Source organism: Conger conger, chromosome 12 (genome assembly GCF_963514075.1).
Source record: "Conger conger chromosome 12, fConCon1.1, whole genome shotgun sequence".
Lineage (NCBI taxonomy): Eukaryota > Metazoa > Chordata > Actinopteri > Anguilliformes > Congridae > Conger > Conger conger.
The window spans coordinates 25,198,967-25,224,427 of NC_083771.1; the positions used below are offsets into that span (position 1 = coordinate 25,198,967).

Below are 25,461 nucleotides of genomic sequence, written 5' to 3' on the forward strand. Positions count from 1 at the left end.
GGATCTAAAATAGTGTTAGCATCGCTGCCAAATAGCGACTGCATGACACCCTGCTAAAACAGGACTGGGATCTTTCAGAGTACTGTGAAATAGACTGAGTTTACGCCCCACCCTCTGCTTTAAAGTCTCTCCCTACTCTGGTAAACACAGGTCTGAAGTGTGGCAAGCTTCTGTAAAAATATCAAAAGTGTTGATATAAAAATTCTTTAATACAGAAATGGTTGCTACCCTGAGATATTTGATTGCGAAACACATTCTTTTTTGTGTTCGTAGTCAAAAACCAGATACTGTAAGCTGCTAACACAATGTGCTAAACATCTGGCTGTTGATAGTTTAAGACAATGTAGTTTAAATATTATTTACACAATTCCATTTATTTGCTCTCAACAAGACAGGCCTCAAGGGTTTAAGTGTTTCTTAACGCAGTGCTGGGATATTTTTACTGGACTCCCTGTTTGAATTACATCTGTGGGGACTAGCCCAAGGCCATGAAGTCTTTTGTGATTATGCGTTCTGTTCATGTGTGCAATTTATGAAGGCAACTAATTTGAGACATACAGAGTTTTCAGATTTTTACCTTGCCTATTTGTAAGCATCTAGCTTAGGAGAGTTCCTTTTGGCAGTAATTTAATTTCCCAATGTGGATACAATGCTATATGGTTATTTAAAATGAATAAATAGATGATTCCATCAGACTCTTATAGCAAGTACATCATTTTTTCTAAGATGAATTCATTGTGAGATCTTTCACGCATACTGCAAATTAGGTATTTCCATAGCTCATAGCTGTATGATATAAAAGTGGGAAATGCAGAAATTGTTTACTTTGTTTTTATTTTGAAGACTTTTGGATGTGTGTTTCCCCCTCTTTGTTGCTGTGGAAACCATTCAGTCAGGGACAGGTTCTTTCTCTTTCCATTACCAGACCAAATAATATTTGTGTCACTTGTTCAGCCATTTTGTTTTCAATCCATGCATTTTGACCAATAATTCTAATTATGGAGGACCTGTGGGCTATATTCCAATCTATTGTTTTCCTAACTAAAACAGCACTTTCTGTTCAAGAAAACACAAATAGTAATCAGCAGACAGAGGAATCGCATCATATTCACTTTATTGGCCGCCGTGGATATGGCTGCTGGGATTAGGCAGTTTGAGGCTGCCAACATTTTCAACATGCGTTACAGTTCACAAATAGCAGTTCATAGCAGCTTGACACCAGATGTTTTGTATTGTGTTAAGTTTGTGTGAACTGTTCTGAGCCTGTTCCAAGTAGGGCAGATTCCTGGAAGATAAATCAAACTATCTGAGTTTAATCAGTTTAGAGCTGTCACTTTGTAATATAACTGGATTTGAATGAGATACTGTGAAATATTTTTTCATTTTTTATTATACATAAAATAAAAAGACATAAATACATGAAATTAAGAACAACATAGGTATGTAGGTTTATAAAAGTGTTTTTATAATTTCTTTAAATCATAAAAATTAGCTTACAGTATGTTTCCTTTGCAGCTGCAGGGAATAGAAGGCAATAGCTGCAGGGAATAACTGGGAATAGCAGGCAAAAGCTGCAGGGAATAACTGGGAATAGCGGGCAATAGCTGCAGGGAATAGCGGGGGGTTGCAGGGAATAACGACAGTGAACTGCTAGGATTTGCAGGGGATAATGTCAGGGAATTGCTGGGAATTTCAGGGAATAGCAGTTTCTTTGGCATGGGGTGAGGTAGAGGGAGTGTCTGAGCTATATTTGCACCCCACTGAACAGTGTCCCAAAAATAAATCAGAGCCAGACAAGGCTTTTTCCACTGCTGATAAAGAGCTATGTGCGTCTGCAATGAGCAGCTACACGCTAAAATGAGAGGAGAAGTGTTTCTATTGGAATATAGTGTTGAAATATGTGATATAACTGCATTCTGTATTATACTGCACATGCATGGAAACAGTTATTACAACAGAAGAACAAGGAATGGCATTTTAATATCATTATTCTGTAAAGATTTACATACAAGGGTTTTTATATGTATTTGCTAGGGCTGGTCACACTGTTATTGTGTGTGAACAGAATTGATATTCATGATTAACATCACAATAACTTTTATTACACTGGGTGTGGGGGTAGGGGGGATGTTTCATGGCCATCTTGTATCTTTTTCTGTGAAAGCTTAAACATTTATAAACTTTTATATGGTAATTCAGTTTGTTGTTTATTACCCAAAAACGGAAAACAGTTATAATTAACACATTTATTTAACATGGCAAGTGTGGAATGCCAATATTCCAGCCAAGTTATCTTCTGTAGTTAAGGGACTTTATTTTACTTACGAAAACTGCAGTCAAATCAAACTAATTAAAAAGAAACACCCGGGTTCTGTTTGTAAGTTGTCATTTGAGAGGTGTGAAAGTGAGTGAAGCATGTATAAACAGCGAAATGAGCTTACAAACAGAGCAGAGGCAGGAAATTCTACATGGTTCGGTGCTTCTCTCAGTATCCTTGACTTTCCCTCAGGGAAAACAAAATGGAGGTCCCACGTGAAATGCACAAGTTCCAGCAGAAGCCCGTGAATAGGCATCCATATGGAGATAATTACTTAGTTCCTAATACTTAATAAGGGAATGAGAACAAAGGCTGAGCACATTTTTAGCGCAAATGGCACTGACCGCTGTAATCATCAAGGTTGAGGCTAAATTTTGACTGGGAGTTTCTCTTTAAGGAATTCTCACATAATTTCACACTTTTTGTTTATGTCTGTGTATCTCCATGTATACGAGTGGGTGAAAGTACATCCTAATATGGTGGCCATGCTCAATGAAAGCTGCTCTGCTCTGTTTTAAAAAGAAGGAAAGGAGGGATTGTTTGAAAGTCCTGTGAATTGTTTTATGGTATTTTAAGATAAGCTTTGTAAGCCTGCGGTAGACTTTGGTCCGTCAGCGTGTATATTTATGTAGCTACCGTGCCTCACTTTATTAAGTCCTGCATTTAGTGCTTTTGCTTTTATGTTCTGTGTATTGTTAAGATAGAATAAACATTTCCTCTCCAAATGTGACAGTAATTGGTTGTTCAAATCTACAGATCTATAAATAATCATTTCCCAACTGTTTGGAGGACAGAATATGAAACTTTGAGCTTAAAAGTTTCAGTTTAAAACCTTATCCTTTTTGTCTTAATCACTTGGTTGAATCATTGAAAATAGTTCTGATATTTAATCCTACGTCACTCCAGTTTTCTTTTAGGAGCAATGAAAGCTTTTATTGCCATTCATTAACCACTTGGATTTAGGTGTTGCTTGAATTTGTATTGATACAGCCAAGAGTTTGAAATATTTGTGGCAATTTCACATTTTTGAAGGTAAAAGCATGACAGCACTATCTCATGAACTCATTCATTCAACTAGCCTTAATCGTTCTTTATCTTCATGTTACTCCAAAATCACATGGTCCTCCTGCACATTCTGTAAGTGGTCAAAGGGCGTTTGCAGATCAGAGACAGGAATGATTTCCTGTTGTTCTGAGCATCTGTTCAACTTTACAGCATTGGACTTGTAACAGCTCTTCTGTTGAAGACTCTTCAACAGTCTGCACAGAATGACATCCTCCTTCTTTCATTGTGTTTGCATGTTATTTGTGAAATAGTAAAATCATTTTTTCTGTTTGTATTCATGTTTGTAATGATTAGAACAGGCGAGCCCGCAGCTTCAGTTAAATTCTCCTGTTAAATGTTATGATGTTGGGATCGATCAGAAGAGGCTAGCCAGCTAGCTTAAATGCAGTTTTCCTTCTTTTAAATATTATGTAAATAAGTTTATTACTGCTGTGCTGTATACTTAAGCGTCTGGCAGTGGGTCTGATCTGGCCTGAGCGTAGTGGTTAGGGCTTGGTGCGGCCTGTAGCGGTAGTGGTTAAGGTACATGACTGGGACCCACAAGGTCGGTGGTTTGTTCCCCAGTGTAACCACAATAAGATCCGCACAGCTGTTGGGCCCTTGAGCAAGGCCCTTAACCCTGCATTGTTCCTCGGGAGGATTGTCTCCTGCTTAGTCTAATCAATTGTACGTCGCTCTGGATAAGAGCGTCTGCCAAATGCCAATGATGTAATGTAATGTAATGTACAGTTCATTGAATAGTACTTCCAGTAATACCGATTGATTGGTTTTTGTGTTGCTGTTAGAAATGTGGTTTTGTTTCGGGAGGCACAGCTCCTAGTCAACACAGTCATTGCGAGTCACAGAGATATGCCTTCTCTCCTGATTTATGGGATGAACCATGCCGCCCCCCTGTCGTCATGGTGACGGGGGGTCATTGGGAGCCCCTCAGGAGTCAGTGTACTGTGGGATAGAGCGGCTCTCCCAGGCCAGGCCAGCGATGACCGAACGCCACATTCCCACTCCCGCACCCCAGCGACGGGTGGAGATAATGACGCATGGCGGCAGGAAGTGGGAGAGGGGAACAGGAAGCGGGGAGTGGCAGTGGAGCTGGGAGAGTCTGAATGAGGTCATCGCCCTACTGCACTCCGATGTGGAGGGGGTGGGGTGGTGGGTACGGCGAAATAACCGCCAGGCCCGATCAAAACAGCCGCAGGGACCCTGTGATGGTATGGAGTGAGTTTTAACTGCCGCTTATGCTGTCCTTCATTCTGAGTTGTGAAGTCAAAACATGCCCTGGTTTCTTTCTTCATTCACAACATTATTTCAATGTATAATGAAATCAAAAAGCAAATCTCACTTAAAGTTAAAGGTAGATCCTATCTCTCAATCCTTATATCATAGCTAATTCACCATGTCTACTTAAACCTCATATCCTGAAAAATCCGTTTTAGTCTTCTCTAATACGGGAGTATGAGTTTTTATATTCGTCTCATGTAACTAGTGTGTGCAGACAGCTGTGTAAGGTTGCTGCTCTGACCAACACAAAACTCTAGCCGGCATTAACATGATGTGTACCCTGTGCCCCCAGACTGTTACAGCGAATTCCTTTACAGCTTGACACGTTAACACAGTTAGCACGTGTTGGGGTTTGGCTGCAGTAGACACAGGATGCTGTCATAATCCCCATAGGGAAAACCCTGCAAGACAGAGGCAGACATCTGTGATCCTCTGACTGAACAAGAAAAACAAAAGAAAGGGAGTTTGACAGAGCTTTTATTCCTGAAATTTAAAGGTGTTCTGAGTAGTTCAGTAAGTATGCTTAATAATGAAAGTGAACTACCCAGATACTTTAAAGTATTCAATAGTATGAATGGTAAATGGTTGGCATTTATATAGTGCCTTCAGTGGCTGTTCTGTCTGGTGTTAGCAACCATGGGTTCCTCTCAACAGTTGTCCAAGTATTGTCCAGAATGAAGCTGGTTCATTTCCACTAAGAAGGAGAAGGCTACAAAAATTTGCTCAATATCGGATCGGAACCAAACTAACAAATTTTGCCGGATTTATCAAACAAGCTTTTTTTTGTATCCACATGTGTATGTAAAATACCAAGTAACACCATATATGGAATTTTGGCTTCTGAAGTGAAGACTGAAATTCTGTTAATGGAAGTACATGGCAATAGCGTATTTTATTCTGCAGTGTAAGCAGCGAATGGTCAGAGCTGGGGAAGACTAAAGCCCGCCAATATATAGCTTAGCTGTAGTAAACTCTTTCTCAAGTAACACGCACTATGCAACAGGTAAAAATCCCTCCTAGCCGGTCTCCCAGCGTGCGCCATCAAGCCCCTCCAGCTGGTCCAGAATGCTGCAGCCCGCTTGATCACCAGTCAGCCCAGGTCGGCTCATGTCACCCCGCTTCTCATTGGCCTCCACTGGCTTCCTATTGCCGCACGCATCCGATTCAAGGCCCTAGTGTTGGCATTTCAGGCTGCTAAGGGGACTGCCCCACATTACATACAATCCCTGATCACTCCCTACTCCCCAGCTAGACCACTCCGGTCTGCCAGCTCTGGTCGCCTTACGATTCCCTCTCTACGGGCACCTGGCGGTCGAGCTGCACGTTCACGCCTGTTTTCCGTTCTGGTTCCTCAGTGGTGGAATGACTTGCCTACCACTGTCAGGACAGCAGAATCCCTCCCCCTATTTCGACGCAGACTCAAAACACACCTCTTCAAACTCTACCTTAGTCCCCCCTCCTGATTTACCCCGCCCCCCCTTCTGATACCCCTATCCCTGTCTAACCCCCCCCCCCCCCCCCCCCCCCCAAAAAAATAAAAAATAAAAAATAAAATAAAATATTGCACTTATATGATGACTATATGTTTAGAACAGCAGTCCAGGTGTATTTTTCTAGTTCTGGATGTGATGCTTTGACTTGTGGTAGAACCTATGCACTTGTAAGTCGCTTTGGATTAAAAGCGTCTGCCAAATGAATAAAATGTAAATGTAAAATGTAAAAATAAAATGGTTTGACATTTGGCGCTTTCCTTACCTCAGTGAAGCAGTTTCAGCTCTGTCTACCACAGATTATGTGTAGTTATTACTTTGCAGGCAGCTTTTATTTAATGTATTTTTATGAAATGTATCTGTATCATGTTACTAGGCTAGCTAGTTTGCTAAACCCGTCGCAATTAGTTTAGTAGTTCAACAAGCTGCTGCCTTTCAGGCTTGTAGAACTATTCCCACTGAGGGAAGGAAAGTATACCTTGGGCTGGAGGAACGCATTGGCAAATTAATGGAGAGACGTCACTATCCGGAAACCCACCGGAAGGTGATAGCAATAGCCTATTCATTTTCCTTGTCCTTGCAGAGAGCCAGAAGGAAGTGCCACGAGCCTCAGAGGTTGTGATTATGTGGCCATGCTTCAAATCTGAGAGTGGTCAGCCATAGCAACAAAGCCTAATGCTGCGTTCACGTCATATTGGAATAACCAAATTACCACCTTCCGACTGGGAAAAACTGTTCACGTCAACCTCTGACATTAAATGTGAGGCAAAATAATACATTCATTCAAAAATCAACTGTAAGTTGCTTTGGATAAAAGCATCTGGCAAATGCCATTAACTCAGTAATCCTGCTTTGTGGGTTTTACTCAGTGTAGTTATCCAGCTAACTCAGTAATCCTGCTCTGTGGGTTTTACTCAGTGCAGTTATCCAGCTAACTCAGTAATCCTGCTTTGTGGGTTTTACTCAGTGCAGTTATCCAGCTAACTCAGTAATCCTGCTTTGTGGGTTTTACTCAGTGCAGTTATCCAGCTAAATCAGTAATCCTGCTTTGTGGGTTTTACTCAGTGTAGTTATCCAGCTAACTCAGTAATCCTGCTTTGTGGGTTTTACTCAGTGCAGTTATCCAGCTAACCTGTTTTGTGGAGCAGACCCCTGTTGTGGATGTTTCTATGCCACACTCCCAGCTGGACCACAGCTGTTGTACACCCTCTCGGGCCCAAAGAAAAGCAGACGCCACACAGCGGGCAATCCACATCCGCTCTGCTCCTCCTGGAAATCCAGCCTGAACTGGCCTGCTGTTCTCCTGTCTGCCACTAGATGGCCCAGAATTACTGCGAGATGAACAGCAGACCACCAGTGCATGACAGCTTAGATAGGCAAAGATTTGCTCTTTAAAGATAAAACAACTGCTGAACCTTACTGCAGGCTTGCACATGAAGCCCAGACTGTTTTTCAAAACATGCAAACTCAGGTTTTGAATTCATACTTAATTACTTGGCTATTTGTAACTATTGAATGCTATTTCATAAAATAACACTGTTGCTAAAAAAAATCAAAAATCAAACTTAAGGTCAACATCAACAGCATTCCACACAAGGAAATGATTAAAATGTGTCTATATTTGGACTGGCCTGTTAACACATTGTGTAACTCCTTGAGTGACGTACTGGCCAGTGGAAAGTCTGATGGGGGGGGCGTGAGGGTGGAGGCCCGGGGAGTGTGGAGTGCAGGATGGAGATGCAGATAGCGCTGTGTGTTCCTGTTACTATGGAGAGATGTCCTGCCCTCACTTTCACTTCCTTCTGTTGAATGTGTGAATTATTCATACAGTATGTCGCCCTGGAAAAGAGTGTTTGCCGAATTCCTGTAATGTAGTGTAATGTAATTTCTGTTGACTGCAGTGCTTTTTATTATGCCATGTTAGGGCATCTCTTCACCAGCAGTATGGAGACTCTCCTCTCTATTCTCCGATTGGCTGCTGGAATCATGGGAGGGCTCAATTCATTTAGTCTGTTGTTGTTACCGACCCAATAACTTCACCTTGTTTGAACAATAGCAGGAAATGTACAGGGGAAAAGGCAGAGGGAGCCTCCTGATTGGCTGATGACGGTTCCTAACATCAGAGCTTTCTGATTGGCTGATGAGGGTTCCTAAGATCAGAGCTTCCTGATTGGCCGATGAGGTTTCCTAAGATCAGAGCTTCCTGATTGGCTGATGAGGTTTCCTAAGATCAGAGCATTCTGATTGGCTGATGAAGGTTGCTAAACTGAGAGATGCCTGATTGGCTGATGTGGCTGAGAATATCCAGTCCTCTGAGGGATAAACTATATCTTTGAGCTACAGCTGTGTTCTCATTTTAGGAATATTTTAATGCAAGATTATTTTTTGTTTTTCCGTAGTAAGTCAATTTAATGTAATTTGTACATCTGTATGGATATGCCCTTTTTATATGATAAATAAAAACATGTCACATATAATTCAGATTTGTGTGATGTTTTTTCTGGCTAGTAATACAGAAATTTGATATATGCTGATATTTAATGAACAACAAATTCTTAAGGAGAGGTATACAAGAACAGAACATTTCATAACATGAATCATATTATCTTATGGAACGCCGATGTTCCGAGTTATTATTCTCTGTCTGCCTATGCTGAGAGATATCTATGCTGTATTGATGAAAAAAGAGGTAGTTGGTTTAGTTGTGTCTTTATGTTTTGTTCCCTGCATCACTGGTTTTTGTTGAATATGATGGTTTCTTCAACCTGCACTGCTCTCTTTCTGAAACTGATTAGGCTAGTAAAACGCGATTCAGCCACCTATTAATGCAGTAGGGAGAAGACAAAAGACAGGCCTCACTGCGCTGAGAGTGAACAGACTTTCAAAAACATCAAACACGCTACTCCAGGGGTGAGCAGGGCAACTCTTATGTTCTGCCAAAAAGACTGCAACTGCAATTTCCAATGAAAAAGCAATGTCACTGAATTAGAGTAAGTTCTTATGAAAATTGATCAAAAGGGTTATCACGTCTTTACATTTTATTGTGCGTTGCATGAGTAGGATTTCAGCACAGTGTTTATGTTCCCAGTCCCAGACCCTGTTCTGTGTTTCTCACTGGAGTATGTGCCACCCACAGCTGGCATACGGAACGTTTGTGCTCTGCGGGGGTCACATGACTTCCACTTCCTCCGTTTCCTTCCTGGATTCGGGAAAAGGTCTGGGAGAGAGCAGCTGTGCGCCGTATAAAGCACATCGCCTTTTCACACCCCCCTCCTGTTTTTTTACCCTGTTCAGCTTCATTAGCCTCTAGTGCTAAGTGCACAGCAGTATGTGCTGACAGGCCTGGGTACTGTCACCAGGACAAAAATGTGCATGACCCACTTCAGTGTGATATATGGAGCGGGTCGTAAACTGATCATTTACAGATTAATACAAGAATAGGAACATGATCAAATCCAACACAGTTCTTAACTTAACTCAGTTGATTCCTTGTTTGATTGACATTAATGTTGAGCTTGTACACTCTTTCATTTGTTGGCCCAAATGTTCTTAGTTATTCTAGCATCATGCGTTTATATTACTAACATATCAAATCAATTTATATGTTTTACTTGTATGTTTGGACATACAATGTTCTTATATGTTTGCCTGTATATGCAACTGTTTCTGTCATACTGTTCTTATTCTTCTTCTAACCCAAGATTACTGGTGTCCTGACCCCAGTGTCACACCGTGTGTAACGGTTCTGAGGCTCCGTGGGAGCGCGTAAAAACATACGCTGACAAGAGCAGGCAAAGCATCATGGGAAATAGCAAGAGCTGATCCCTGGCGGGGGAGAGTGAAAGTGTGAAAGTGTGATCTGTGTACGCTCCTCAAAGCTGTCTCCCCCTACCCTCCCTAATCTCACTGCTGTTATTTGCCCTACCCTCCTTAATCTCACTGCTGTCATTTCCCGTACCCTCTAATCTTACTGCTGTCATTTCCCCTATCCTCTAATTTTACACCTGACCATTTCCCCTACCCCCCCCCCCCCTAGTCTTACACCTGACCATTTCCCCTACCCTCCCTAGTCTTACTGCTGTCATTTCCCCCACCCTCCCTAATCTCACTGCTGTCATTTCCCCTACCCCCTAGTCTTACACCTGACCATTTCCCCTACCCCCCCCTAGTCTTACACCTGACCATTTCCCCTACCCCCCCTAGTCTTACACCTGACCATTTCCCCTACCCCCCCTAGTCTTACACCTGACCATTTCCCCTACCCCACCTAGTCTTATACCTGACCATTTCCCCTACCCCCCCTAGTCTTACACCTGACCATTTCCCCTACCCTCCCTAATCTCACTGCTGTCATTTCCCCTACCCTCCGTGATTTGGTAGGGTGTCAGTGTGCTTGGTCTGTATAGAGTGTCACAGTGTTCTCTGCTGCAGTCTGTGGCCCTGTTTTCTGTCTGCTGTGCAGCACACAGTGTTACAACTGAGAGCTCAGATCTGTGCCACGAGCTGGTGCAGCTACAAAGCCTGTAATCTGGCTCATCTGGTCCTCAGTATTTCACTGCTGAGATCAGTGAGACCTGTTCTACTGCAGGGCACATTACCTCCATCTGAGACACGGCCATTTTCATCCACTAAGAGTCCAGGCCTGAGAATCCATGTCAGCATTGTACTGTAGCTTTATACTCATTATGTAAAACATTATCTAAGGGTGTTTAACTGTATCAATGGAAAACAGTCATCCAGTATTTGTAAATACCTGTTTCAATAGTAACACCAAGCAGACAGTATCATCGGTGTATGTTCATGCAACACAAATGTTCCTGAATAGTAATCAATGGTAAAACTGGATAAATAGCATTTTATTACAGTATGAAATATGTATGAAATGTTTCTCGGTCAATATTTAACAGTAAAATTTAGCAATCATTTCTGCATTTAATGTACTGTAATCATACAATCTGTATACAATGGGCCTCATTTTTCATTGTTTATTCCGTAAAAAAATGGCCAAGGAAATTAAGATGATTGTTGTGGTTGAGAAACATAAAGTGATGTGCCAAACCTGATGAAGATCCACTGGGATCGATACATTGTCTACAATTAAGGTGTGTAAGGAGCATATCAGTGAGGGCTTCCTTCTTTTCATCTAAACTAACATCTAAACAGAGTTTGTTGCTAATCAGCCTACTTTTGTTTATATAGGCTACATAAACTATGTATGCACCAAATAGGACTGTGAAATGGTGTAAAATGTGGAGTGGCGTCCTACCTGCTGTATTGGTGTATGCATCGAAGATATTGCAGTTTTTGTCATCTTTGTCTCAAGTTCCATGTACTGTGGAACAGGTAAAACAAAAATGGTTTGACATAACACTGGAGGCAAAGATATAGAATTATAGGAGAGATGCTGTCTGGAATTACCATTACATTACAGGCAGACACTCTTATCCAGAGCAACGTACAGTTAATTAGACTAAGCAGGAGACAATCCTCCCCTGGAGCAATGCAGGGTTAAGGGCCTTGCTCAAGGGCTGAACAGCTGTGCGGATCGTATTGTAGCTGCACCGGGATTAGAACCACCGACCTTACATGTCCCAGCCATTTACCTTAAACACTACGCTACAGGCCGTCCTGTACCAAGGAGGGCGACAGCAATATATTTTAAATGTCTTATGCCAGTCCGCAAGAAGCTGAGGATGGAAAGCACCTGACCACGTTCTAGAATTGGACAGGAATGGCTTGCGGATCTTCTGAGTTCTGGGTCCAGTGTGTTGAACAAAAGGAGGTATCTGGGCAGGCGGGAGCGACTCGCCAGCTTCTCCTATAAGCTTCTATTAAAGGAATGAATGGAAATGTAACGTAAAGATAGCTTAACCATAGCAACGGATGGATAAGCTATGATTATAGCCCTATGTATGCCCTATTTATAGCAAACTTTATTTACGTATTTTATGGAATTCAACTCCAAGCTGAATCAGGATTACCGGAATTAAACATCACCCATTTTAATGTTGAATACTTTTGCCACTCTAAATCAAAATAAAATATGAATAAATGGAAAAATAATCCCACAAAACAAGTTTTACAACTGTGCGCTTTCATTTCCGTGTACAACTGCTGAGACCGCTCTTGAAGTGCGTTCGGCTCCAGCAAAAAAAACATCAGAAAACTTTGATAAAACTTTGATAAATCCCACATTATTTGTGCAAATGCATTTGCGGTGAATTTCTTTGGGCTGACGTTTGATAAATGAGGCCCAGTGTGAGTCAGTATTCGTGTTTTTCAGACTGGAAGGGGAGATCGGGCTGTTGGAAAGGGAAGAGTCACAGATTTCTGCCAAAGAACAGGTGCTCAGAGAGAAGCTGAAGGAGACGGAGAGGTCCATAGAGGATCTGCAGAAGGTGAGCTGAACAACCATTACCGGTCAGTTAATCAGAATAAAAACCCTTTACACTGACGGTCAGTTAATCAGAATAAAAACCCTTAACACTGATGGTCAATTCATCAGAATAAAAACCTTTACATAGATGGTCAGTTCAGAATGAAAAACCTTTACACTGATGGTCAATTTCTCTGAATAAACACCCTTTACACTGACTTTCAGTTCAGCAGAATATAGCCAATTATGCCATGTCTCTGGATAAATATGCTGAGCTGCTGACTTTTAGAAGATGGATTCTTGTATATATATTGTTTGTTATGTTGCATTTTACCATCCAAAAAATATATTTTGATCATTGAATAGGCTCATAAACTAAACAGCTTGTTTTTGTCTGCTTGCATTTTAGAGTCTTCAAAACCAAGATGGAGGCAAGTACTGAGTGTTACGTCACCATTTTTTAAATCATGTTGGATATAATTTGTGTATATGCACACACCCACACACACACAAGCAATCTTGATCTGAGTCTTTAGGAATTCATAAGTGGTCACCCATGTTCCCCTGTTTCACTGGGGAATAAATGTGAGGCGACACACTCCCTTAGTCATCCATCAACATGTTCAGAGAACATCAATAATTTTAATGAGACAAAGGTTGTTGACTTTCATAAATCAGACTTAAAAAATATGAAATAAAACAGCTTGAAAAATGTCCAAGATATAAATACCCATCCCTGTAATTTGAGCAGTAAGAAGTTTAAAATAACTGGAGCTCTGATTATCCTGCGGGGGGAGTGCTATCACTGTTATTGTTTTCTGGGGGTGGGGCTCAGGGCTCTTTCGGGGGGGGGGGGCAGAGCTCCCATTCACTCACCCGTGATTCAAACCTTAGTGGGGGGCACTATATAGCTTTCCATTCTCCAGGAATGCTGCATGTAGTGTACATAGTCATTCACACGTGTACATGGATCTATGCCTTTGTGAGTTGATAGTTTGTTAGAGCTTTATGTTAGCTTCTTGGACAGTATCCCTTGAGCCTCAGCAAGAGTATGGAATTCTGATCACAAGGTAAAATGGCCACACTTTGTTTACACTGATCCCGGTATTCAGAGCATGCTCATTGTTCCCTCAAACACACCATCACTGCTGCTGTCTAAGCACAAAGCTACAGAGAGAGGGGAGAGGGACAGCAAGAGAGAGAGAGGGAGAGAGGGAGAGGGAGAGAGAGGGACAGCAATGGAGAGAGAGTGAGAGAGGGAGAGGGAGAGAGAGGGACAGCAACGGAGAGAGGGAAATAGAGAGACAGCCAGGGAGCGAGAGGGAGAGAGGGGGAGGGAGAGGAGAGAGAGAGGGTGGGAGGATGGGAGAGAGAGGGGGGGAGGCATCCAGACAGACATTTGGATGTTCTGGGACTGATTTTTGAAAGGTCTGATGTCACTTCCTGTTCCTGCCCCACAGATGCAGTGAATTACCTGCAGTCACACGTCCCTGACCTCCCCCAGCTCTACTCCACCCCCCCGCCCCGGGCGCCCGGCGACGAGCCGCTCCCTAAGAAAGGTAGGCTCAAGAGTGGGAGGAGCCAGACGATAGCCGGAATGGGCTCGGCCAATGGAAGGCCTGTGGACAGGAGCCCTCATAAAATGTTAGAACTTTCTTGCCGGGTCCCAAGTGAGACATTTTTACAGTAATTATTAAAGTATTTTACAGTTAGTCAACCGCTTCATACATGGCTCTGAAATGATGACTGGTGAACTGAATGTATCTGAATGTTTTTGCTGATTCTGACCAAGAATTCTGAAATGATTTGAAATGTAATTCTTTATTAGATCAGGGCAAATATGAGCAAAATCATCACCATAATTATAACCATAATTATAAATATTGTCATTGTCAATAATAAGAGTATCAGTCATATTCATAACTGTATAATGCTCAAGAAAATAATTAAACTGGATAATGCAGTGGGTTATATGGATGACTGTTTCACAGTTCATACTGAGAATTTACCATCAAACTGTACAATAGTAATCAGGTTCTTTTGTCTTGTCATGATTAATGCGACATAATTCCCGCCAATGAAAATTAATCTGTTTTACATGAGATTTGTGAATGGTGTGGTGAATAGATAGATGGTGATTGACCCTGATCTATTGCCACGTGTGTCTCAATCGTTTAGCCCCTTGATGTACTTTGTGGTCTAAGTTGCAGTTGTGTTTGCATTTGTATTTATCTTGGTACAATAGTTACTGACCTAATTCCTGACTGACTTGGCCTATCTTCCATGTGTACTAGACCATGTGTATCTACTTTTCTAGGCGTATTTCCCGAACTATACCTTAGGAGGTTGCTTAAATGCTTTTAATGTCCTTGCCAAGTAAAGAGCCATGGAAAACATATGATATGCTCTACCAGTCAAGCAGAACATTAAAGGGTTAAGTGTTAGCTTCTATGCGTGATGTTACTAGGCCACCGACAGCTCCAGGACCGATTATTCACTCCATGCAGCGACTGCATTATGACAGAAAGTGGTGTTCTTTATGAATAAAACACTGCAGGAATACTTAAAAATATAGCATTTATCACTACTGGTGGGAACTTTAATAGAATTAATAGAATTCAAAACGTACAAACTAAATTATCCAACCGTATATATATATCTATCATTTTATCCTTCGCATGAAAACACTAAATACACATTAATGCGGTATTTTCGTAACATTATTAGCCAACTACGACTGTAAAATTGTTAGTGTACATATTGCTTAACAGATTGAGATGAGTTCAACAACAGCTGATTTCAGAAGCTTGCGGTCATAACAGTGGTGGCCACTGAGCTGACAACATCGATAATGTATAGCTAAGAGTGGTCCAGACCAGCCTTACGAAAGTATCACTTACAGAAGGTATACTTAGCTGAGTACATTTCTGGAAACACGCTGAAACGTTAAGGTACAGCTTTAGGTATAACAAAAGGAAGCCCTGTTCTGTAGCTTGTTCTAATAAGCATGGTATTCACTTTTTTGTATGTTGCATTGGATAAATGGGTCTGTAAAATAAAATGTCTGGCTGTCCTGGTGTCTCCCGCAGTGATGTACGCTGTGGAGATCAGTGTGGAGAAGGACAGGAAGACGGGCGGGACAAAGATCCTCTCCACCTCGGCTGTGAGCCCGGAGGACCTGCACCAGAGGGGCGTTAAGGTCTACGACGATGGGCGCAAGATGGTGTACGAGGTCCGGCCCGGAGGCCAGGGGGCCCTGGAGAATGGGCTGCACCCCTGGAGTCCCGAGGAGGGGAACGGTCTGACGGGACGGGCGAGTGGACAGAGGAATGCCCGGGTCGCCCCCGGAAATGGGCAGGGATCTGCTGTGGTCGCCCCCGGCAACGGGCAGGGATCTGCAGTGGTCGCCCCCGGCAACGGGCAGGAGCCCAGGGAGCAGACGCTGCACAAGGAGGCCAAGCTCCAGATGGTGCAGGGGCCACAGGGGCCTCGGGGCCAGCAGGGGCCACAGGGGCCACAGGGCCAGCAGGGGCCACAGGGAAAGGGCCCTGCAGCCCAGCCCCAGTCCGGGTTTGAGGACGAGGTGACGGAGGTTCCCCAGGCCACGGCGGAGAGGCCGGTCACCATGATCTTCATGGGCTACCACAGCGTGGATGACGAGGAGGAGACCAAGAAGCTCCTGGGCTTCGACGGCACCATCAAGGCCGAGATCGTGCTCATCGATGAGGACGACGAGAAGTCGCTCCGGGAGAAGACCGTCACCGACATCTCCACCATGGACGGGAATGCTGCAGACCTGGTCTCCGGGCGGCCCCTCTCCGACACCACCGAACTGTCCTCTGAGGGCAAAGACGAGAGCTCGGCCAAGGAGCCCCCTCCCCCAGGTATAGAAAAGAAAAAGCGCTGCCACTGTTGTACTATCATGTGACCCTTTCTCCCAGCTCTCTCCCGGGACTCTCTTTCCAAGGCTCTTCCTCCGCCAATCCTCCACCTTTTTACTAACACCACTCTTCTTCTGTGGTCTGAGAACATGTCTGTCTGTTTCACTTATCTCCTCTGACCCACTTCTTAAACATGGCCGTCTGACACGCTGTGGTGTAGCAGGACGCGTAGCTGCATGGTGAGCGAAAGCGGGTTGGGGTGGAGCCTAAAAATGGGAAGTTTTGAAGTTTTGATTCAAGATGTGATAATTTGCAATTAAAGTATATTATAGTATATTAACATTAGGTTTGTGGGTGAGAAACCAAAAACCAACAGGAAGAACAATCCACATCAGCTATGGTCCGATACATTTTGAAGGCACACGAACATCTAAAACCAGGACATAAATCAAACTACTGAAAAAGACGAATATAATACTTCCAGATCACTGAGTTTTTTTAATGAAAATGTAGCATATATTTTCACACTCATTTGGAGGAGGTGGTCAACATATACATGTCTTTATGACTCCTTGTTTCTTTGTAAAACATACATCTGGAAACTTTATTTCAATATTCATACCCAGCATTTGTCCAGTGGCCTTACCGAATCTTTGAGCGAATCTGTCAGTGTGGACATGTCCTTTTGTTTACAGAGCTGAAAGCACCAGTGGCTCTTTCTCCATGACGATGAACAGAATAATACCAAGCTTGCAATGTACATATGCTATACTAAAAAATGTGCAGATCCTTTTTGGAAGAACTTGGTATAATTGCCTTTGGTATCTGTGCCTATTTATTCTGATGTACAAGTAGTTCAACAGGTTCCACTTTGCCACTGTATTTGAATGTTTTTGCTTTTTTCTTTCTTTTTTTTAAAAAAGGCCATTGAATGGACTTCTTCATCTCTGAAGAAGAAATATTCATGGCATATCTTAAGTGCCATGGTTTTCTAAACACTTAGCCGCTGGCATTCAGTTTTCTAAGACTATTTTTTAAAATATGGTCCCATCATTTTGAGGCCTGTGCTGTAGGCATTGTACAATATGTGTAGAATAGTGTCCACTAAAACAATGCTGTAGTCCTTTCTTCAGTGTTTGGGTGATTATTGGACAAACCCAGTGAAATGTAATTTATTTTTTTATCATTTAATTTCTGCTCTGGGATAGGATTCACAGCAACAACAGCTGCCAATCAGATCCTTCCACCTGCACTTCTCCAGAGATTCTAACTCAAGTTCTCTGCTTTGGATGTACAGGAAAGCTTGATGAATCTCTTTGAAAAGCTTGGATATTGGAAATTTTTACGTTCACGAAAATGTTGTTGATATTTGCATACAATTATTAGAATTGATTAAATAACTTTTGTCAATTACAGAAGTATTGGGCACTTGGCTTTCTCTGAGCGAGCGGATAGAGTAGAGTATAAGGAATTAGCACAAGCCATTACACGATGAGGCTTGGTCCCAGTTTACATGTCAACTTGGTGCTGTGGGACCAGGAGATCAGGAGGACTCAGCAAATGTAAGCACAGGTTGGTAGGTTTCCTTAGTCTAGTCTTCAGAATGTCCTCTTCCTTGAACATCTATATTATAGGGAATCCATTTCATTCAGAATAAAATATGTATTTAAATAATTAAACAATAAGTAGATATTTATTTTTGCTTGTTTCAAAAATTGTCATTTGATATGAATACCAATAGTTTCTCACTAATCAATTGACTATACCATACCATGTTGAGGGTAGTTTATGTTGCATGTAAATTACTAATGGCTAAAATTATTGCCAGGAACCAAATATCAAATCTATACCAGCCAAAGAAAAAAGAAATGTAAAAGGCAATGGGAAACTATGGTCAGCTATACCAAAATGCAACTAATTGCTGAAGCTTTGGTTTTGGTGAGACAGCAGGAAGTCTATGTTCTGGGCCTAGTGGAGCGACAGTGCTTTAATACACTGACAGCTCTGTGCTATTAGATGGTGTTAACGTTTTTATACTTTATTTTAATAAGATCTTGGCCTGTTTGTGGTCATGAAAGAAGAATGAGAGTGTGGGTGTTAATCCTGGTTTTCTGCTAAACTCCCAATCTGGCCACCCAATTATCCCCACTGAAATTAATGGGAAAGGCAGAATTATATGGCAGTACTGTTTATGGTTGTCACAAAGTTGTCATCTCAAAGGAAGTGCTAGTGTCTGATGCTTCTGTGGAAATTGACCTAAAGAAATCCCTGGCCTTCTGAAAAAGCCTCAGCAAAAAAGTATTTCAGTTGAAAGTACATCAATACAAAATGGCGGTGATGTGAAAATGCTTGATGTAACTCTTTGTTAGCAACAACAGGTAGATCACATTTTATCCTAAAAATGGAACTGAATTGGTGGCAAAGGTTATTCATCCACAATATGAAAGGTATACAGTGCACCTGTAGATAAAGTATGTATATATGCTCTATATGAATGCTAAATTTATTTAGACCTAGATCTATTTATATAGAGATTAATTATGAAAAGAAAATAGCCACATTATTTATATTAATACACATGTATGAAAAATCCATGTATCTTCATGCATTTAAAAACATATATATTTTTAGTATAATTTTCTTCCAATATTAATTGCGTTGCTGTGTTTCCCACAATGCAACGCATACTCGCTATCTCTCTTCATCCCTTCTTTTTCACTGGAGGCAATGCCAAGTGAACTTATGTTTAGCACTGCATACTTGTGAAATTCTCTAATTCATGGTTGGAAGTGTAAAGCCATTTTGTTTTATCATCGGTTAAATCCACTGTAATGGAAATTGCATTGAAATGTATATCTAGGGTGTACAAAATCTTTTGCTCTCTATATGAATAGATTTTATTTTCAGTCACCATAAACATCAGGCCGAGAGTAAGGAATTTCTGAATTCCTCATTTCCAGATTTCTAAACGGTATCTAAGCACAAATCGATTCTGTATTGTCAAGCCAATCAAAGAACTTATACCCACTGACAGCATGCTTTCATCTGTAATGTCCAAATCCTATTTTATTTTCATTGTTGTCGCTGTTGTTTGTTCATCTCAATCATTGTAACACAGCCCTTTTAATATATTCTGGCTATTATATTTATTTATTGCTAACCCAGCTTCTGTCACAAACATATTTTAAAATTAATATATGCAATTCAGGTCCTTTAATCGTTCTCTATATAATCCTGTGACCATATATTGTTAGCACAATTCAAGCCAACAGGAGCTCTCTGTAATGTTTTCTTACGTGTATCCTAAAGCAATGCAAGTCTAAGACCACCAAAATAAAGATATTGATTCTAGATTTAGAAAACATTAAGTCAAAGAAATGATTTTAACATGTTTGGATGAGACTTATAGTTTTATGGATTATTGGCGTTTTTAAATGTTTGCATATATATATGTGAGGATGTGTCATCTTTTTTAGCTGTAGATGTTTTTTAAACATCTGTAAATGACGGTTAAATTACTCTGTATATCTTGAGATATATCAGTGGAAAGAACTGAGCAGCACTATCAGTACAGGACACTGAAGATACAGTTATATGATGTGACGGTGTGAGAAAGCAAATCGTCATATGAACGAACTCAAAATCATATGAACTCACCCAAATTATAGTTTCCACTGCCTACTCCATATTAGCTGCCTAATGAAACATGAAATATATCATCTCTTGATTTCCTGTTTTTAGTGATGACAACACTACAGTTTCTCCTCATTCACTGCATAACAATAGAGTGGACATTAAAATGCTATGTGGGCAAAACTAGTTTAACAGCTGTGGTTCCTGTTGTATGGGAAATTGATTAGAGGATATATTGACAGGAAATACCGGAAGCCAAAGGCAAGCATTACTCAATGAGTTACTTTATTTTATATTTTATATATTTACCTATTCTGAAGTTACCCCTGGGATTGATGTTATTATATTCTATTGTATTCTATTCTCTATTAGGGTTGTAGAAAAATCTGGTTTATTGGTATACATTGAACATTCAAGAGATGTATTTGTGTGGAAATACAACAAAGTATTCACTTGATCTGTGATTGTATTGCAATTGCAATCCTGGAGATAAATAATATGGTATAATTGTCAAATTTATATGGGTACATTTATTAACTGTGTAATTTGGAATTATGCAATGGCAAGTCAAAGTTCATCCAAAACAAATCCAGTCATAATTCATTGTAGAGTGGTCTGTATCACTGTCTGTCACACTATTCAGTTATGTTTCAGAGCCATAAATGTGTTGCTTACCCCATTAGTGATGCACAAGCAGGGGCAGCGATGGCCTTGTCAGCACATTCCCAGAGTCCCTGTAGTGTTGAATGTTCTCTAGTGCACACTTTCCAGCATCAGACACACTGCTGCATACAGTTTTTGAAATGTGTCAGTTTTTTCTTCACAAGTGTTTTTTTCTGTCTAATCTCAATGGGAATGAACAAATTTGCCATGAGACTGCTCTGCTTTTTAATTGAGAACTGTTGTATTTTTGTAAGCTGGAGTGTCACTTTTAATGTCTCTTCCCTCTTCTTTTCTTCTTATTGTTAAAATAATGCCTTTCTGTATCTCTCCCCCTCTGTCTCACACACTCTCACTCTAATACAAACTGCCAGCAGCCACGCCGTAGCTATGGCGACCCCTTTGTATGATATTCCTAGTCCAATAAACATCGTTTGTATTTCCACTGCGCCCGCACTTTGTGTCTGTGCTATGGTTCTTTCTCTAACTCACTCTGCCAGTCACACCACTTCCTGTTTCTTCTTCAGGACTGCATCCCAGTCAGTTTTCCAGCAAACTAACCTCACATGGGCCTGTTCTGAGTCCTGCCTGCCTGCCTCTTCCACAGCTGCTTGCCCACTCTCTCAGCACACATAACAGGAGCTCTCTCTCAGCATACATAACAGGAGCTCTCTCTCAGCACACATAACAGGAGCTCTCTCTCAGCACACATAACAGAGCTCTCTCTCAGCACACATAACAGAGCTCTCTCTCTCTCTCTCTGTCTCTCTCTCTCACAGCACACATAACAGGAGCTCTCTCTCAGCACACATAACAGGAGCTCTCTCTCAGCACACATAACAGAGCTCTCTCTCTCTCAGCACACATAACAGGAGCTCTCTCTCTCTCAGCACACATAACAGAGCTCTCTCTCTCTCTCTCAGCACACATAACAGGAGCTCTCTCTCAGCACACATAACAGGAGCTCTCTCTCAGCGCACATAACAGGAGCTCTCTCTCAGCACATATAACAGAGCTCTCTCTCTCTCAGCACACATAACAGGAGCTCTCTCTCAGCACACATAACAGGAGCTCTCTCTCAGCACACATAACAGAGCTCTCTCTCTCTCAGCACACATAACAGGAGCTCTCTCTCTCTCTCTCTCTCAGCACACATAACAGGAGCTCTCTCTCAGCACACATAACAGGAGCATGTGTTGCTACACAGGCTGCATCAATTTTGTTGTGCGTCTTCACCATGTGTCATCTGCTGCACCAACAGCATTTACAAAAAACTCTTCCTGTATTCCCTCCTCCATCTTGCAATATCCTGTGGATTCTATGGCCCACTCATGGGATCGAGAAAGAGAAAATTTGATTTTTACTGCAGTGAATCTCTCAGAGGAGAAGTTCTCCAATTATTTTTTGTGATCTAACAGTATCTAAAATCAGCAATGGGCTATGGGTTTGTTTGCAGTTCACACTCAGGTATTTAGTTACTTTTAGAATCCAACTGTTTAGATAAAACAGTTGTATTCAGGTCTGGAATGGATCTGGATCTGGCTGGGGAGTGGCTTGCTATGCGGTGTGCCACCTAGGTGATACTCTGGAAAGCAGTCGGATAAAAATTCACTGCCAAAGTGCTCAACATTAATGGACTAGACAGCCACTGTATAAGTAGAAGGAAATCAATTGTGGAATTGAATCACACACAGAAATGGGAGTAATAATATTATCAACGGGACATGTAAACAAAAGAGGCCAAAACAACAAAATCAAAATAATTAATTCCCAGAATGCCTTGCGAACATCAGGAAGTTTCACTCAGCATTTGTGCTAAACTGACCATTTAATGCAAATTTCTTCTTCACAAAACAAAAATAGCTAATTCCAGATTATTTCAGAGGTACATACTTCAATTATCATGAGGTATGGACTTGAAAAGATAAATTCCAACAAAATAACAAAATAACCAAAAATGTTCTGATTTGTATACTTTATTCAAGAGGCGGAAATGACCCATTTCTGAAGCAGTCTATAATCTGAACTAAGTAAGATATAATTGTTTCAGATTCTAAATAAGACACGTTTGAAGATTGTTTTGAGACATTTTTTTAATCACCAGTACCAAATAGTAATTTTTCTTGAAATGTCAGATTTGTGATGAAGAAAAACAATGAAATTTCAGGATCTAACAATGAGATTTGGCTGTACTTGCCCCTAAAGCTTAGGACAAGAAAATAATTGCCTCAGAACACTCTCCTGGATAAGGAGTAAAGTTTTATGATGATAGGATGATTATGCACTGTGAAAAATCCTGTTATATCATCCAAAATCAGGTTTCACTCCTGTAAAAATAATTATAGTAATTTCACCATACAAATGGTGTAATCATTCAAAGGGTGGTATTATCCTGAAACTTGAATATTTGAGGGATTATTTGCAGCAGTAAACAGAAAAAAAATATTTTTAACAGAATGTTGATTAAATACTGGCCTCAATCTCTGATGTATTTTACATTCCTATAATACATTCATCAATTTCAAACACATTTGAATCCAAACTAACAATGCCAATTCATCAATGAATCTATTAATATTGCAATAGATTATTGGTCACCAATACATCTTCAAATAAATATAAAATCTAAATGAATTAAAGGTACAATAGGTAATTGCAGACTTCTAATGGTCACGAGAGGAATTGCAGCGACATACACCCTCAAACCCCAACACTGTTTATCCGTCCCCCTTCTCTGAGAACCTGCTGACGTTGAAACCCCCCCACCCACACCATTGGCTGTGGCAATTAGAACCAATTTCACAACCAATTTCACAAACAATGATGAATTATTGTACAGCCATACAATGGTTTGATACAGAGTGTTGGTCCGTCAACTGTATATTTTGAAGCCCGAATTTAAGGACTATAGACATAGGCAGAGGGTGAGTCAACATGTCAGTATGCCTTTTCCACTGATAGGAAGGGATTTACAATGGTCTTGTAACAATGTTTTAACACAAAAATCCTACCTATTGTACCTTCTGTTGAATATCCATATTCAACAGAAACTGCATTGTTCCTTGGTAATCCTATGGAAGACCTTTTTAACACAACATTGAACATGTAAACAGCACATGCATCTGTTGAAGCAATTACTTCACAAAGCATGCAAATATACACACAGAGCCCTGTTTGTTTTGCTGGTTTCTGCCATATGTTTTCTTAATTACATTCCAAATGACCCTGGCCACAGATGCATATGTCTCTGTAGGATCGAGTTACAGAAACAGGCATTTATAGATACAAATCCACTCCAGAAGGAATGTAGGCCTTGTTCTATATATTGCCCTAGTGTTGCCAGACAAAATAATACATCTCCATTTGTTAAGCCCCCTGGCTCTCAGGAATGGACTCACCATAGACTGCAAGGCGGGAAACCTTTAAACAAATATGGAGAATGTATGCTTGCCAAATAAATGCAGTGAAATCAGAGCAAAGAGGTCTAAGTGAATAACACATTCAGTTATTTGAACAGAGTGAAAATCCCTGCAGGCTCTGTTAAAGGGATCATTATTATTGATCTATAAATCAACACAACACAGCCTCAATAATAATGAATATTAGTTGAAAAAGATTCATGAGAAAAAAAATTGTGTTCATTTCAAATCATTGTTCACACGAGATCTAGGTCGAACACGTAATTGTTTTGGATTCAAATTCTTTTCTACACTTTTTGAGCTTGCATTGTGCATTGGCACCTATGCAATACTCTCAAAAATGACAAACCTTGCCTTGAGGTCCTCTTGGTTGGCTCAATTGCACCAGGCAAGATCAATCCAGCACAGAAAAATGGAAATGTTTCACAACCATTCACCAGCAAACCTGTGATGCTTTCACACACACCACACAGTGCAGCCAGAGTAACATGAACACTGATCTACTGTAATATACTCGCCGGTGAGTTTCACACTCACACACACACACACACACACACACACACACCACACAGTGCAGCGAGAGTAACATGAACACTAATCTACTGTAATATATTTGCCTGTGAGTTTCACACTCACACACACACACACACACACACACACCACAGTGCAGCGAGAGTAACATGAACACTAATCTACTGTAATATACTTGCCTGAGTTTCACACACACACACACACTCACACACACTGACACACACACACTCTCTCACACACATACACACACACACACACACTCACTCACAAACACACACATACACACACACTCACACACACAATCACACACACACAGACACACTCACATACCACACACACACACACACACACACTCACACTGAATAGTGTTCTGTACATTCTTATTTGCTAGTTGGGAAATTGTTGCCATTTATACAGTGCCTTTATCCAAAGCACTGTACAATTGATGGTTCTCACTCACCCATTCATACACACTCACACACCAACGGCGATTGGCTGCCATGCAAGGCACCAAGCAGCTCGTCAGGAGAATTTGGGGGCTAGGTGTCTTGCTCAGGGACACTTCGACACAACCCTCCGACTGCCAGAAGACTGCTCTTACCGCCTGAGCCAATGTCATTTGTTGTTTGACAAATAAGCAACTATAAACATATAAGAATACAAATCAAATCAATGTTTGACTTTTGAATAAAAGGAGTCCAGCTAGCTAATGTTAAATCTAACTGTTTATTTATAATACTTCACAGTTCACGTGCGTATGCGTCTGCATGTGCATGTGTGTGTTTGCATGTGCATGTGTGTGTTTGCATGT

The 25,461-nt window shown here is 41.1% G+C and overlaps 1 protein-coding gene across 1 annotated transcript in view; it reads left to right on the top strand.

Annotated features, from left to right (window-relative positions):
• The window catches only part of LOC133141714 (PALM2-AKAP2 fusion protein), a 134,853-nt gene that overhangs the window by 50,771 nt on the left and 58,621 nt on the right, over positions 1–25,461 (top strand). Inside the window, exons 6-9 of the mRNA XM_061262368.1 lie at positions 12,434–12,548; positions 12,936–12,957; positions 13,987–14,085; positions 15,616–16,410. Of these exons, the coding sequence (XP_061118352.1) occupies positions 12,434–12,548; positions 12,936–12,957; positions 13,987–14,085; positions 15,616–16,410 (1,031 nt within the window). The remainder of the gene's footprint in view (positions 1–12,433; positions 12,549–12,935; positions 12,958–13,986; positions 14,086–15,615; positions 16,411–25,461) is intronic.